This window comes from Colobus angolensis, unplaced genomic scaffold (genome assembly GCF_000951035.1).
Source record: "Colobus angolensis palliatus isolate OR3802 unplaced genomic scaffold, Cang.pa_1.0 Scaffold34, whole genome shotgun sequence".
NCBI classification, from domain to species: Eukaryota; Metazoa; Chordata; class Mammalia; order Primates; family Cercopithecidae; genus Colobus; species Colobus angolensis.
The window spans coordinates 4,886,710-4,902,564 of NW_012116710.1; the positions used below are offsets into that span (position 1 = coordinate 4,886,710).

A 15,855-nucleotide genomic window follows, 5' to 3' on the forward strand; every position below is an offset into this window, starting at 1 on the left:
ATTAAAAAGTATAATAATTAGTCGGGTGTGGTGGCGGGCGCCTGTAATCCCAGCTACTTAGGAGGTTGAGGCAGGAGACTCACTTGAACCCGGGAAGGTGGAGGTTGCAGTGAGCTGAGATCACGCCACTGGGCTCCAGCCTGGGCAACAGAGCGAGACTCCGTCTCACAAAAGAGAAAAAAAAAAAATTATTGACCCAGTAATTCCACTTGTGGGAATTTATCCATGACAGCGTGAGTACAAAGAGATTGTGAACAAGGACATTCATTGCCACACTATTGGCAATAAAAAATTGGAGCCAGCGTGGCTGACACTCAACAGGAGAACGGCAGTGTAAATTACAGGGCGCCCATGTAGCGGAACAGTGTGCAGCCAATTAAAGTAATAACAAATCTATATATTTACTAACACGCAAAAGAAGTCCAGTAACTTACGTAAAAACCAAAGCGAGCTGCAGCACTGTTGTCTAGAACATCATCATACTTATTTATTTATTGTCTAACCACCACGGTTGAGAGGGCCATCTAGAAGGTGACAGTCAATTTGTTCTTTGGACTTGTCTCCATGGGGCGGGAGGATGAGGAGGAGACTGGCCAGGTGTGGTGGCTCACACCTGTAATCCCAGCACTTTGGGAGGCCGAGGCGGGTAGATCACCTGAGGTCAGGAGTTTGAGACCAGCCTGACCAACATGGTGAAACCCCATCTCTATTAAAAATACAAAATTAGCCAGGCTTGATGGCGCACTCCAGTAATCCCAGCTATCTGGGAGGCTGAGGCAGGAGAATTGCTAGAACCTGGGAGGCAGAGGTTGCAGTGAGCCAAGGTCAAGCCATTGCACTCCAGCCTGGGCGGCAAGAGCAAAACCCAGTCTCAAAAAGAAAAATGAGGAGGAGACTTTTATCTATTGTTTTATACTTCTGGGTAAAAGTCAGAAAGGTGGCAGAGCATGTAACGCGTAAGTCCTCGAGCTGTGGAATCAAAGGGGCCCAGGTTCTGACCCCCACCCCACCGCATAATGCTGTGCGACCTAAGACAAGTCCCTGCCTCCGGAGGCTACGTCCTCCTGGAAGAATGGGGTCTGCTCAGGCCACTCTGCCTCCATGTCTCAGCTCCCCACTTGCTGTGTGAGGCTGGGGTCCTCTTCCAGGAAACTGGGGATAGCGACAGTCCCCAAGTCCTCAGGTAGTGTGAGGGTGGGATGCGGTGGCCTTGACAGTGCTGTTTGTCAGGCGGTGACTCCACCTCAGGCTGCATTCCAGGAGCTCTACATAGATGAGCTCCAGGCAACCCTCAGCCCCCTGGTAGGGTTGCGGGAACCGAGTGACTTGCCCAGGGTCCCTCGGTTGTGGAGAGGCAGAGTGGGATGTGCACTCCGGCCTGACCCGGCTCTAGTGGTCGGCTCCAAAGCACAGCCAGGCCAGGGTTTGCAGGCCCCAGGGAGCCATCGGCTGTTCCAGGAACAGCCAAGCCCACCCACCTGACGCCAGCTTCCCACCCCACGCAGGAGAAGCAGGACAAGGTGGTGCTGCAGTCAGAGGTGGCCAGCCTGCGGCAGAACAACCAGCGGCTGCAGGAGGAGTCGCAGGCCGCCAGCGAGCAGCTGCGCAAGTTTGCAGAGATCTTCTGCAGGGAGAAGAAGGAGCTCTGAGGCGGGAGGCCACTACCCGGCCTTCGCTCCTTCCCTGCAGGCCATGGCCCTGCTCGCCTCTCTCCCTCCACTCGGCTCCCAGCTGCCCGTGTGACCAAGATGACTCAGCCAGGGCCCTCCCCATGGACACGGAAACCCCGATGGCCTCACTAGGGCTGTGAGTCAGGGTCAGCGCACGGCCCTCATGCCCCAGTGGGCGACGTGGTCTCAGGCCTCCCTCCGAGCGGCCCAGCCGTGGTCCCGGTGAGCTGGGCCGTGCTTACACCGCTTCCGGGCCTGTCCCGCTGTCCCCGTCTAGCCTCTTCCTGGGACCAGCCCTCTGAAGCTGATGGGGACAGAGAGAGGAGCCAGTCTCCAGACCCCTCGGCTCCAGGAGGTCACATAGCAGGTTTCTGCACCATGCACAAGGACGTTGCAGCTTGTGGGGCCGAGGCCCCTGCATGAAAAGTACAGCGTGAAAGCAACCCTTTCTTCCCCACACCCAGAGAGGTGAGGCCCACGTGGACACAGACCAGGGCGCCTCGGTCCCTAGCGCGTGAGCTCCAAAAAGCACGAACATGATCCCCCCCAACCCCCTCCTCCCAAAAAGCTGCCAGGAGCACTTTCTTAGAGTTTAAATTATTTTCTTGGGGGCCTGAGGATAGAGAGAGGCAAGGCCAGCCTCCAGAGCCAATTTATTTGAGAGAGAAACTCTATTTGTACCTCCGGGACGGTTTATATGATCTTTTTCTATCAGCTCCTCTTCCACCAGAGGCCACTGCACCTGGGCTGGGGGTCCACAGGCCCCTCCACCTTCCAGCTAACCAGGTCAGGCCGGGGTGGTGGAGCCACCACACAGCCGACTCTCTCCTCCTCCCGGCACGACCTGGCCCTGACCAGCAGCCTCGGCTTCTTCTGGGCTCCAGGAGGGGCTCCCGAAGCCCTCAGTACAGGGCTGGAGGAGAACAGCCTTCACCTCCTCCTCTGGTTTTTTTTTTCCTTTGCAAGTCTCCCAGCCCATCTCTCCGAGCAGCGACCACCAGACCCCCTCACCGTGCTCCCTGGGGAACACTGCGCCCCGCGAACCCCACTGGACGCTGGTTCTCTAAAGGCAATAAGGAGCGGCCACGCCGGTGTGGTACCACGCTGTTCACCCAGGAAACCGTTTCTTTTTTTCCTTCTTTAAAAACAAACAGAAAAAGATATATATATATATATATTTATTTTTTCATGTAGAGTTGGCGCCAGAACAAGCCTATATGGCCACAGTCTGTGGATTCACCCCCCAACCTCAAGCTGAGGACCAAGGCGTGTCCCCCGTGGGCTGGGGGTCAGTGGGAGGACCAGAAGGAGGAAGTCAGGGCAGGCAGGCAGGCTGGTGCCCTTTCTGGGAGGCACCAGGCGGGGAGGAGTTGGCAGAGCAGGTCTGGCTGTGAGCCAGCACCAGGCAACCCGGCCCTTGTCCAGGGACCCCTGCCACCTTCTCTCTGGGGTCAGGAACCTCAGGGAAGGGGGCTCCGGGGACTGCATGGGACGCAGGCACTCAGGGAGGTGCCGGTGTGGATGGGTGGGGGTGAGAGAAGAGGGTTCTCATCGTGTCTCCTGTGATCAGCCTCTGGCCCCCTGGAGGAGGAACCCTCAGCGCTGTCCCTGCCCCCACCCTCACCCCCCACACCGAGAGTGAGGTGGGCGTGCCCCAGGCAGCGTCCTCAGCCCTGGCCAGCTACTGTGATGCCATCTTCTCCCCCATCCCCTTCTCTGGGGGACCCTCCCGTCCCCCACCCCCACCCCTTAGACCCTAATCGGCCCCTTTTGTTTTCTTCAGTTGTCTCCTCCCATCTTCAGATCATTCGAATCATTTTGGGGACTTAATCATGTACATGGACAAGTGTAAATTATGATTTTTGGTTTTGTTTTGTGTTTTTTTTTAAGGATTTCTGCAAAAACAGATCTATTTAATTTGAGGTTGGTGTTCTATCTGATGGCTGAAGATAGCAGCAGGTTTTTTGGTTTTTTTTTTCCATATGTTGATTTTTTCATTTGGATTTTTTATTATTATTCTTTATTGTCTTTTTTTTCCCCCCCATCCCTGTCTTGAGATTTTCTGGCATGTTTCTGGAGGTTTCAAAGGAAATAAATGTTTCATAGAAATAGCTGTGTGTTCACTTCTGGGGCAGCTGCCTGGAGTTGCTGACGAGAGGGTGTGGTCCCGCATCAGCCCCTCCTCCTGCTCCTGTCCCCAAGTCCCCCACACCATGACCACCACACACACGTCCTAAGAACCAGGGGCACCTGCCTTGCTAACTTCTTTTCCTTGGAATCCAAAGGACAGAAATCCAACACTCAGAATGTGAAATGTCCTTAAGTTCAAAAGAGTGAAATTCTGCCTCAGAGGTACTAGAGGCCTGAAGGCCAGACCTGGCTCAGCCGGTTGTGTTGGGTCTTAGAAATAGTGGCCAACTTTTAATTTGGACATTCAGCCAGGCGCTGTACCTCATGCCTGTAATCCCAGCACTTTTTGAGAGGCTGAAGCAGGAGGATTGCTTGAGCCCAGGAATTCAAAACCAGCCTGGACAACATAGCAAGATCCTGCCTCTAAAAAAAAATTTTTTTTTTTAAATTTTTTGAGACAGAGACTCTTTTTGTTGCCCATGCTGGAGTGCAGTGGTGCAATCTCAGTTCACTGCAACCTCCGCATCCTAGGTTCAAGCGATTCTCTTGCCTTAGCCTCCTGAGTAGCCGGGATCACAGGCACCCAGCTAATTTTTGTATGTTTGTAGAGACAAGATCTCACCATGTTGGCCAGGCTGGTCTCGAACTCCTGACCTCAAGTGATCTGCCTACCTCACCCTCCCAAAGTGCTGGATTACAGGTGTGAGCCACTGTGCCCGGCCTAACTTTTTTTTTTTTTAATGGAGATTGCACATGGAGAAGGCCAGGTTTCCAACTTGGTTGATCTTTCGTTTGCTGCAAGACTCACAAGGGGCCCCTGCCTCCTTTGGTCCCGGCCACATGGCTGCATTTGGGACACCGTCCCCCTTTGGTCTGTAGAGATGGGAGGAGACCCCCGCCGCCAGTTGCCAAGTGAATGCTTTGGGGGTAGGAAGCAGCCCCTCGTCGCCCCAGATCTGCATCTGGCCTGATGAACATTTGCATTTTGGGAATCCGGATCAAACTGACTTCGGAATCAGGAAATTCCTCCTGAAAATCGCGAAGTCCAGCGCCTCGAGGGAAGCCTAGCCTCCTGATGGGGCTGGCCAGGTGGGGTCTTTCTGCCCCCCTTACGCATGTACCTGTCGTGGAGTTTCACATCCCTGAGCTAAAACCTAGTGCTTCTCTGACTCAGACCCTGCCCCCTCCAAAAAATGTCTTTTTCCAAAAGGCGTGGGGCTGGCATCCGGAGGAGCAGGACCAGCCATTCCCACGTCTCCTAAAAATTCTGGAGTTCTCCAGACACCCTCCCAGTCTCCGCCCTCCTCCTCGACGCCCCGTCCTCAACCCGCACTGCCCTCCCCCCGCCACCAGGCGAAGGGGGCGGGAAGCCTGGGAACAGGCTGTTCTCACATCCTCTCCTGGCGCCGGAGCCACGCCAGCTGCTTCCAGCACCCCACAACTCACACGCACGCCAGCCCCTGGTCGCGCCCGAACTGTGCTTTGAGGCCTGGCCCTTCCCTTCGTGTCCCAGTTTCCAGCTTCCTCTGCCCGCCTCGGACCTCCCTGTCCCTCCTCCCCAATCTTTCTGGGTCCCTCATATCTCCGGCTCTCTCTGCAGATTATTCTGCTGTTCCCCTAAATTCTGTCTTCTCTCCCCTGCTGCCCGCGTCTCTCCCCATCTCTGCCTGTTGTCCTGGGACTTTGCCTGTCCCTGATCCCAAGTCTCTCTCTCCACCCACAATGTGGCTCCTTCTCTGTCTCCCCTCCTGGAGGACCTTTCCCTAAATCTGCTGCTGCTCTTCCCCAATCACCATCCTCCTCCTCCTCCTCCCGCCTCTCCCAGCATGTCAGCCATTCTTTATTACTGTTATTCCCTCTCTCCCACTAAACCTTCTCACCCCTGCTCCCTTCCTCTCTCCCAGTCCTTCCTCCTGTCTCTCCCTTCTGCACCCTCCTGCTCTTTTTTCTGATTCTCTCAATAACTGTGTGACTGTCCTCATCTCTTTCTCTCTCCTGATCTGTGTCCTAGTTCCCTCACTCCTCACTCCCGCCCCCCACGTGTCGCCCACATCTCAGTCTCTCTTCCAGTGCCAGTGTCTAGATACCCTCCTGCCCTCCCTTAGTACCTCTCTTTCCGCCCCATCCCCACCGCTGATTTGCCCCACATCCAGGACAGGGAGCTCCCTGGAGATGTCTGGGCCTGGGATGACACCTCCTGACACCCCCGTTCGCCACCCCAGCCTCAGGAGGGGCCAACCCACCATCCTCTTCCCAGCCCTGCCCTTCCCTTCCCCCGGCCCGGCTCCTGCCTCCCTCCTGGCTGCGCCCGCTGCAGCTGCAGCAGCCCGTTGCCAGGGCAACCACAGCTGGCTGGGCGGGAGCCCCTCCACCCCATCCCCCTTCTCCTCCTTTCTGGCAAAGCAAGGCGGAGCTGGGACAAAGCCGGGGAGAGGCAGGGTGCAGGCGGGAGGAGAAGGAGGTGGATGGAGGTAGGGGCTGGCTGGTCGCCTCACCCCCTACAAGGCCCCCCGCCCCGACCCCTGGCCCTCTTTCTTGTGATGCTCCAAACCAGACGGAAGAATGAGGCAGTCGTGGGCAGAGGGGTCAGGCCCAGTTTAATACACAGAACAAGTTAATTCACAGCAGAGGCAGGCAATAGAGGAGACTCGGTGACAAGTGGGAGGGCACTCCTGGATTGGGGGACATCCCCCCAAAACCCACCACCTCCCCCACCTGCAGTCTCAGTTTCCCTTTTTAAAAACCCGAACAACAAACACACACAACCACAAGAAACAACCACGCCCCCTCACTCCCCCCAAAATGGCCAGTGAGGGGGGCGGGGGCCGCCAGGCCTGGCGGGGCGGGAGGAGGGCGGAGGAGAGAGGAAAAGGAGTCCGTGGCGGAGTCTGTGCTTCTCATTCCAGCAGGCGCTGGGCGGGGGCCCACCCGGCCCCACCACCGCCACCCACCAGCCACGGCAGGCACGGGGCGGGCACAGGCCAGGGCGGTCGGGGAGGGGCAGGAACAGAGTTCAAAACCAAGGTTCACATCATGCAGTATCCACCGTGGGCACCGGGAGGGGCGGGTGGACACCACGCCCACCGCCCTGGGCACAGGAGGGGAAGGTGCCCACCTTGGGTGGGGCGCGGGACGGCTGCAGCTCCAGAAATTGGGGTTGGGGCGCCCGGCAGGGGGCCGGCAGAGGCGGGTGCCCAGTGGACGCTCTCAGCAGCGCCCTCCACCCAGCCAGGCCTTGGAGGACTCTTTGTATATATTAACTTCTTTTCCTTTTTTTTTCTTTTTTTTTTTTTTAACTTTTTGTCTTTTTCTTTAGAAAAAGGCTCTGTCCATGCCCCTGGCTGGCACCCACCACCCCCCATGCCCGCCCAGAGGCGGGGTATGGCTTTGAGGGGAGAAGCCCCTGGTGTCCATTTGCCAAGGGACAGAGAGGGAGGGAGGGAGGGAGAGGCCCTGGCCGGGCCCCCCACCCACAGGGCAGACATTCCACTTGCACAGAGGGGAGGGGGTGGCCCAGCCCCCTCTCGGCTTCCCCCTCACGCCCTCCCGCTGCGGGGCATTCAGGGTGGGGGAGAGCTGAGGAGCTCAGAGAGGCAGGTAGGCGAGCACCACCCCAGAGTCCCGGCGCTGAGCCGGCCTAGGTGAGGGTGATGTAAGCAGAGGCCTTTTCCTTCAGGTGCCGAAGACAGAGGTGACAGCTCCAGCTCCCTGCGGGGGCGGCCGAAGCTGGAGTCAGGCCCAGGTCCGGGAGGGCCGCCCCAGCCCCAGCCCCTTACCACCCAGAGGACACACTTTTCCACAACCGGGAGATGGGCGTTCCCCCCCCCCCCCCCCCACCTCGTGCCTGCCTCTCCGCTCACCTTCCGGGGGCTCCGCCATGGGGGGGCTGAGGCAGTACATGTGGTAACCCCGATCGCAGTCGTCACAAAACAGCAGCTGGTCCTGGGGGGTGAGACCCGCCCAGCTGGCACCCTGGGGGCACGGGCACCAGAAACGGGGGTGGGGGGCTGGGGCAGGGGCTAGGTCAAGGGGGCTGGGGGGAGGTGAGGCCTGCCAAGAAAGTCTCTGAGAAGGTCTTTGCAGCAGGAAATGTGTGCACAACACTGCTTAGCCAAGCACATATCCCTCGGGACGGTGCCTTTGCGATTTATAGTGGGGGTTTCATAAGGCTCTGCGGAAGGTTTGTTATTATTATTATTTTATATTTTTAGAGACAGGGTCCTACCCTGTTGCCCAGGCTGGAAGTGCAGTGGTGCAGTCACAGCTCACTGCAGCCTCACACTCCTGGGCTCAAGTGATTCTCCTGCCTCAGCCTCCTGAGCTGGGACTACAGGTGTGGGCCACCATGCCTAGCTTTTTTTTTTTTTTTTTTTTAATTTTTTGTAGAGATGGGGGTCTCACTATGTTGCCCAGGCTGGTCTAGAACTGCTGGGCTCAAAACTCCTCAGCCTCCCAAAGTGCTGGGATTACACGTGTGGGCCACCACTCCCGGCCTGTGGAAGGCCTTATATGACACCAAGATGATCTGATACCAGCTCTGCCAGCAACGGTCATGGCTTTTGTTTTCTTTGTTTTTTTTGTTTTTTGAGACGGAATCTCACTCTGTCACCTAGGCTGGAGTGTGCAGTGGCACCATCTCGGCTCACTGCAATCTCCACCTCCTAGGTTCAAGAGATTCTCCTGCCTCAGCCTCCCAAGTAGCTGGGACTACAGGCACCCAGCTAATTTTTGTATTTTTGTAGAGACGGGGTTTCACCATGTTGGCCAGGCTGGTCTGGAACTCCTGACCTCAGGTGATCCACCCACCTCAGCCTCTCCCAGAGTTCTGGGATTACAGGCGTGAGCCCCCGCGCCCGGCCTGTGGAAGGCTTTAAACAATCCTAAGATGATCTGCTACCAGCTCTGCCAGCAGCGATCATGGCTTTAAATCTCAGCTCTTCCATTTCCCTAGCTGGCTGACCCTGGCCAGGTCTCTTTCCCTCTCTGAGCTCGGTTTCCTCCCTGTGAAGTGGGAACAAGATCACCTGCTTCAGAGGGTGGTTGGGAGGAGCCAGAGAGACGAAGAGGAAAAAGTGCCGGGTTCAATTTATGGACACCAGCATAATGGTAACGCAGGGGACTCGTGTTCACCAGGGAGGGCTCAGACACAGGCTTTAAGCTCAAGGAGCAGAGGTGGACGTGCCAAGCGGGGCGGGCAGCAGGGCACGCGGGGGGCGGGCGGCACTCACGTCGTTCTCGGAGGTTCCGCACAGGCTGCAGGATTTGCACTCAATGCACTGCCAGCGGTAGGTCCGCACAGCTGCCGTCATGTTCACCGTGAATTGTAAACACGAGGGGTGTCCTGACGGCCAAGGGGCAGGGGTGCAGTTAGGAGGTCAGCGTGCCCCTGGTGGGCACTGACCGCCAGGGGAGCCATAGCTCAGCCCCTACCCCGGCTGATGAGGCTGGGATGAGCTGCCAGGGTCCACAGCCTGACCCCACACCTGCCCAGCAACCACGTGGCCAGCAGCCGTCCCCGGCCACCACAGTCTCCTACCACAACCACCATGGCAACCACACTCTGCTCCCCAGAACACCATGGCAACCGCATTCCATTACCCACAGTGCTGTGGCAACCACTTTCTACCACCCACAACACCGTGGCAACCACATTCTGTTAAGCACCGTGCTGAGACAGCCACATTCCATTACCCACAGCAGAACGGCCAGGGGTCCTGTTAACCACAGCAACGTGGCAACCACACTCTCCCAGCCACAGTGCCATGGCAACCGCCTTCCACAGCGGGATCCCCACACCTTGGTTTCATGCAACTAAAGCCCATTCCACATGATGCCCCAGCAACCAAACTGTTACTGACAATACCGTGGAGCGCCAGGCTGTCCGTCATTCCACCGCCCCGGTGCAGACACCCGCAGCTGCGACCTGCAGCCACGACCCGTGGTGCCCGCCCCCTGCAACCACGGCCCCGGTGCCATCACAACTGCATTCCATTATACCGAGTTGCCATGACAACCATATTTCACTACCCATGATGCCATGACAACCACAATTCATGACCTACTGTGCTGAGGCAACCACAGTTCATATTGCCCACAAGTCCAGCACAGGAAACCACGTCTGTAAGCCACAGTTCTACAGCAAGCTCGTCCTGCTACCAGTGCCCAGGTGGTGGCATCCGCCACTCACGCCACACAGACCACTACCCGCCATGCCTTGACCCCCGTCTCTTGCTACTTCTTTTGTCTGGTTTTGATTTTTGAGACAGGGTCTCACTCTGTTGCCCAGGCTGGAGCACAGTGGTGCCGTCAGAGCCCACTCTGTAGCCTCGACCTCCCGGGCTCCAGTGATCCTCCCACCTCAGCCTCCCGAGTAGCTGGGACTAATGGGGTGTGAAACTATACCCAGCTTTTTTGTTTGTTTGTTTGTTTTTGAGACGGAGTCTTGCTCTAACACCCAGGCTGGAGTGCAGTGGTGCGATCTCAGCTCGCTGAAACCTTGGAGTCCCGGGTTCAAGCGATTCTCCTGCCTCAGCACCCCCGAGTAGCTGGGACTAATGGGGTGTGACACCATGCCCAGCTAATTTTGTTTTTAATAGATGGGATCTCCCTATGTTGCCCAGGATGGTCTCAAACTCCTGGGCTCAAGGGAGCCTCCAGCCTCAGCCTCCTGAGTTGCTGGGATTACAGGTGAGCAACAACACACCTGGCTAATTTTTAAATTTTTTGTATAGATGGGGGTCTTGCTATGTTGCTCAGGCCAGTCTCAAATTCCTGGCCTCAAGTGATCCTCCCACCTCTGCCTCCCAAAGTGCTGGGATTACAGATGTGAGCCACTGCACCCAGCCTATTTTTTTTTAATAGACGGGCTCTCATTATGTTGCCCAGGCTGATCAAAAACTCCTGGGCTCAAGGGGCTGGTTGCAGTGGCTCATGCCTTTAATCCCAGCACTTTGGGAGGCCAAGGCAGGCAGATCACCTGAGGTCAGGAGTTTCAGACCAGCCTGGCCAACATGGTGAAACCCTGTCTTTACTAAAAATACAAAAATTAGCCAGGCATGGTGGTGGGCGCCTGTAATCCCAGCTACTCGGGAGGCTGAGGCGCAAGAATCACTTGAACCCAGGAGGCGGAGGTTGCAGTGAGCCAAGATCGTGCCAATGCATTCCAGCCTGGGTGACAGAGGGAGACTCCATCTCAAGGAAAAAACCTCCTGGGCTCAAGCAGCCTCCCACCTCAGCCTCCTGGGTAGCTGGGACTAATGGGGTGTGACACCATGCCCAGCTAATTTTGTTTTTAATAGATGGGATCTCACTATGTTGCCCAGGATGGTCTCAAACTCCTGGGCTCAAGGAAGCCTCCAGCCTCAGCCTCCTGAGTTGCTGGGATTACAGGTGAGCAACAACACACCTGGCTAATTTTTAAATTTTTTGTATAGATGGGGGTCTTGCTATGTTGCTCAGGCCAGTCTCAAATTCCTGGCCTCAAGTGATCCTCCCACCTCTGCCTCCCAAAGTGCTGGGATTACAGACGTGAGCCACTGCACCCGGCCTCTCACTACTCTTGATGCCATGCTAACAGGCCGCTACCCACAGTGCCATGAGAGCGACATCCCATTATCCCTGAAGCCTCACTGATCCGACCCAATTCCCACAATCCTCAGCAGTTGCATCAGCCTCGCTAGCTCTGGTTATCCACAGTATCCCCTACACGCTCGGGGTCCCCTCAGTCCTCACCGCCTTGCCTCCCTCCCTCCAGGTCTGCACTTCTGAATGTCCTCTGCACCCGGCCCCCAGAAACCTCAGGTGGGGAGCGTCACCTGATCGCCCACAGTCTGCACAGGAGATGAGGTCCTCGGGACACCCCGTCTTCTTGGAGCCCCCCAGGCAGAAGTCACAGTAGCCGTTGGGGATGACAGTGCCGTCGGGCGCCTTCTTGGCTGCAAGACAGCAGACAGGCATTGGCACGGGGCAGGCAAGGGCACCCCGCAAAGGTGGCTGCAGACGTTAGGAGCAGAAGGAGGCATCCATACCTGTGTGTTTCCTTTGTGCCTCAGGGACCCAGGCCAATTCTTTGTAAAACTCTGGGGTAAGGGGGACAGAGAGAGGGACTCTCACCACAGGCAAGGCTCCACCCTGCCCCCAGCCTCAGCCCCAGGGACGGACCTCTTAGTCCAGGTGTGGGGAGGTGGGAAGAGCGAGTAGCTACCCTAAGCCGTGGGGAGAGGCGAAAACAGTTCTCATCGGGACTCCCGACTCTTCTTTTTATTTATTTTTTTCAATTAAAAATAAAGGCAGCATCTTGGTATGTTGCCCAGGCTGGACTCCAACTCCTGGCCCCAGCGATCCTCCCGCCCCAGCCTCCCAAAATGGTGGGATTGTAAGTGTGAGCCACTGCCCCCAGCCAGGATTCCCAACTCCTTGAGACAACTGACACGTCCTCTTTATTGGGTCAAAACTTGGTAAAGGCAGCTTGAAGAAGGGCTCCCTGCTTCCCTTCTCACATACATGTCTCCCAGCCACCCACTTCCAAGTGCACCCTCAGTAATTTGTATCTAACAAATTCAGAGAGTACCCCAGCCGAGATCTGGTACAGAAGCAGACACTCCGAAGCAAAATTCTGAACACTGAGGCGCCCAGGTGTGTAGTGGCCTGGGGTGAAGACACAGCCTCTGCCTCTGAGACAGAGGTGGGGAGACGGTGTCTCCCTGCTGCCTCTCCCAAACCCTCCTCCCCTCCCCCATCCCTCAGCTGTCAGAGCTGGCATGGGATTGGCACGGGCGGACGCCAAGGGCTCCCAGGTCACAGACCCTGCCCCTTGACCAAAGCTTAGCAGAGAAAGGCGAAAGGGAAGGCAGGGCGGGAGGGGAGCCATCTATCACACCCCCCCTCCCCAAGCTCTAATTGAAACAATAAATCAGACCCAGAAATATTACGCCCGGCCGGGAGCGAAGGAGCGATGGTTGGTTGCCATGGCAACCCCAGAGCCAGCATCCCCATGGTCGGTGGGGGGAGGGAACGGCTGAGCTGGAGATTTTCCAGAAATGTCTAATGCCCCCCCACCCCCACCCCCAGCTGGGCTCCTCTTCCCGCTCCCGGGGCCCCTCACCACCCCCACCTGGCCTGCCAGCTCACGTTTATGGTTGTTTTTCCGGTGGAAGGGCAGGGCGTGGCGTTCGGCGTTCTCCTCCCCCTCCTCCTCAGCCAGGTGGGTGTGGGTGTAGTGGTAGCTGAGCCCCGGCCGGTTCTTATACCGTTTCCCACAGACTGGGGAGCGAGCGAGCCGGGAGGGCCTGTCAGCCCCTCCAGGCCCATGCTGCCTCCACCCTGGCCTCCAGGATCACACCTCCCTCCTCGGCCAGAGACCTGAGCATCCCCCCAACCCGGGTCTGGAACAGGAGGGAGAGGGCCACGAGGTGGGGATTCTCTGGGCCCCCCTCTCTCTGCCTTTCCCCCTCTTCAGAAGGACTCACTATCACAGACATACGGCTTGTCTCGGTCCTCCAGGGAAGCGGTGTCCTGGCGTTTCCGGAGACCCCCGATGCCATATGCCTGTAGGGAGAGTCAGGAGTGAGAGGCCAAGAAAGTAAGAAAACAGGCCGGGCGCGGCGGCTCACATCTGTAACCCCAGCACTTTGGGAGGCCAAGGCAGGCGGATCATGAGGTCAAGAGCTCAAGACCACCTTGGCCAACATGGTGAAACCCCATCTCTACTAAAAACACAAAAATTAGCTGGGCGTGGTGGCGCATGCCTGTAGTCCCAGCTACTTAGGAGGCTGAGGCAGAAGAATCGCTTGAACCCAGGAGGCGGAGGTTGCCGTGAGCCGAGATCACACCACTGCACTCCAGCCTGGCGACAGAGCAAGACTCTGTCTCAAAAAAAATAAAAAGGAAAAAAGAAAGTGAGAAAACAGAGTCTTTTGCAAATTCAAATTGCAGCTCTGCAAACGTCCTAGCTGTGGGGCTTCAAACCTCTCCAAGTTTCAGCTTCTTCCTCTGCGGCACGGGGATGAAGGTAGCTCTAACCCACTACATAATCTCTGCTTTGCAAATGGCTTAATACAGATGAGCCTCAGTTTCCTCATCTGTAAAATGGGTATTAAATCCCCCACCCCTGCAGGCTGTTCTGGGATTCAGTGAGGTCAGACTGTGGCAGGGGCCGACCACGGCGCCTGCTCCACGAATGAGACCTGTCACTGAGAGGAGCAGGGGAGAGGAGAACCTTGGGGTGATACCTTTCCTTTGGCCCTGTTCTTCCTCCTGGGAATGTCATCCTCCAAGTCTTCCACCTCGAGCTCATGCGGAAACTCCAGCAACTGCTGTTTCTGGGCAATAGAGAAAGGACACGAATCAAGAAAATAGGGGCCACTGACCTGCTTTTGAGGGGCTCTGGGCAGAGGTGGAGATTGGGGATGAGAGCATAAGTCAGAAGTTCTTCCAAACAGATGAAGGCTGGGAGGATGGAGACTGGGATGCCCAAGGGCTGGAGGAAACCGGGAGGTTTCAGAGCAAGAACATGAGGGCCCGGGCTGGCGGCCGGCAGGGGTGAGAGGAAGCCATGTAGGGGGGTCCCCCAGGGGTGGGCCTACCTGACAGTCCATAATGGTCTCCTCCTCCTTCAGCTCAATCTTCTTCTCCCCCGTCTCTGCACACAGTAGAGCCTCGAGGACCGGCCCTTCTGGGAGGCCACCCTCCTTCTTCAGGGGTGCTTCACAGTCTGGGGACAGGGCCATGGCGGGGTCAGATGGGGAAGTTGACCCTGGAGGACTCCTCAAACTATGCAGGTGGGGGGACCGTATTCTTTACGGCAGGGAAGAAGCTTTCCCACACTCGGCCAGCAGCAGAGGCGAGGATTTACCTACACACCCTAGAAGGGAGGCCCAGACGCCGGGGAGACCCAGCCACACCCTCAGATACCCTGGAACGCACGGCAGGAGACACAGTCAGAACTCTGGATACACCGGAAAGCCTCAGAAAAAGACACAGGCCATCAGGCACACCCAGACCTACTCAGGGAAGACACAGCGACTCTTAAACACACCCAGATAAATACGGACAGATACACACACTCACAGAGGAGACACACGGACACCCACAGGGGACATCCAGACAGATTGTCTGAGACAGACGTGGAAAGGAAGAGGCCCAACCAAGCTCTCTTTTTTCTTTTTCTTTCTTTCTTTCTTTTTATTTTTTTTTTGAGACAGGGTCTCGCTCCATCACCCAGGTTGGAGTGCAGTGGCGTAATCTCAGCTCACTGCGACTCCCAGGCTCAAGTGATCCTCCCACCTCAGCCTCCTGGGTAACTAGGACTACAGGCAGAGTGGCTGGCCCGCCACCACACCGGCTAATTTTTGTATTTTTGGTAGAGACGGGGTTTCACCATGTTAGTCAGGCTGGTCTCAAACTCCTGAGTTCAAGCGATCCTCTGCCTCGGCCTCCCAAAGTGCTGGAATTACAGGCATAAGCCACCATGCCTGGCCAAGCCACACTCTCAGATACAGCCTAGAGACTCAAAGAGGTACAGCCAGATCCTTGGAGACACCCAGACACATGGAGGAGACATAGCCAGACCCATGGGTACTCTCAGAGATGCTCAGAGACAATCAGCTGGTCAGGCGCGGTGACTCACACCTGTAATCCCAGCACTTTAGGAGGCCGAGGTGGGTGGATCACTTCAGGTCAGGAGTTCGAGACCAGCCTGACCAACATGGTAAAACCTCAGCTCTACTTAAAAACAAAATACAAAAATTGACTGGATGCTCACGCCTATAATCCCAGCTACTCAAGAGGCTGAGAAAGAGAATCACTTGAACCCGGGAGACAGAGGTTGCAGTGAGCTGAGATTGTGCCACTGCACTCCAAACTGGGTGGAAGAAAAGAAAGAGAAAGAAAGAAGGAAAAGAAAGAAAGAAAAGGAAGGAAGGAAGGAAGGAAGGAGGGAAGGAGGGAGGGAAGGAAGAAAGAGAAAGAAAGAAAGAAGAAAGAGAGGAAGGGAGGGAGGGAGGGAAAGAAAGAAAGAGAGAGAGAGAAAGAAAGAAAGAGGAAGGAAGGAAGGAAG

General features: G+C 56.5%; 2 protein-coding genes across 2 annotated transcripts in view; one reads left to right on the plus strand and one right to left on the minus strand.

The window, feature by feature from the left end:
* Nucleotides 1-3,780, plus strand: part of SIPA1L3 (signal-induced proliferation-associated 1 like 3) — a 328,322-nt gene extending 324,542 nt beyond the window's left edge. The window contains exon 21 of the mRNA XM_011952514.1: nt 1,394-3,780. Coding sequence (XP_011807904.1) covers nt 1,394-1,649 — 256 coding nt within the window. The 3' untranslated portion in view covers nt 1,650-3,780. The remainder of the gene's footprint in view (nt 1-1,393) is intronic.
* A 2,591-nt stretch (nt 3,781-6,371) lies between these two features.
* DPF1 (D4, zinc and double PHD fingers family 1) lies at nt 6,372-14,527 on the minus strand. Its single transcript, XM_011952376.1, has 9 exons — nt 14,384-14,527; nt 14,030-14,119; nt 13,268-13,346; nt 12,930-13,061; nt 11,828-11,878; nt 11,615-11,734; nt 9,029-9,141; nt 7,661-7,772; nt 6,372-7,508 (listed from the first exon to the last, which is right to left on the minus strand). Exons 1-9 carry the CDS (start codon nt 14,525-14,527, stop codon nt 7,438-7,440), a joined length of 912 nt encoding a protein of 303 aa, XP_011807766.1. The 3' UTR covers nt 6,372-7,437.
* Between the last annotated feature and the right edge of the window lie 1,328 nt (nt 14,528-15,855).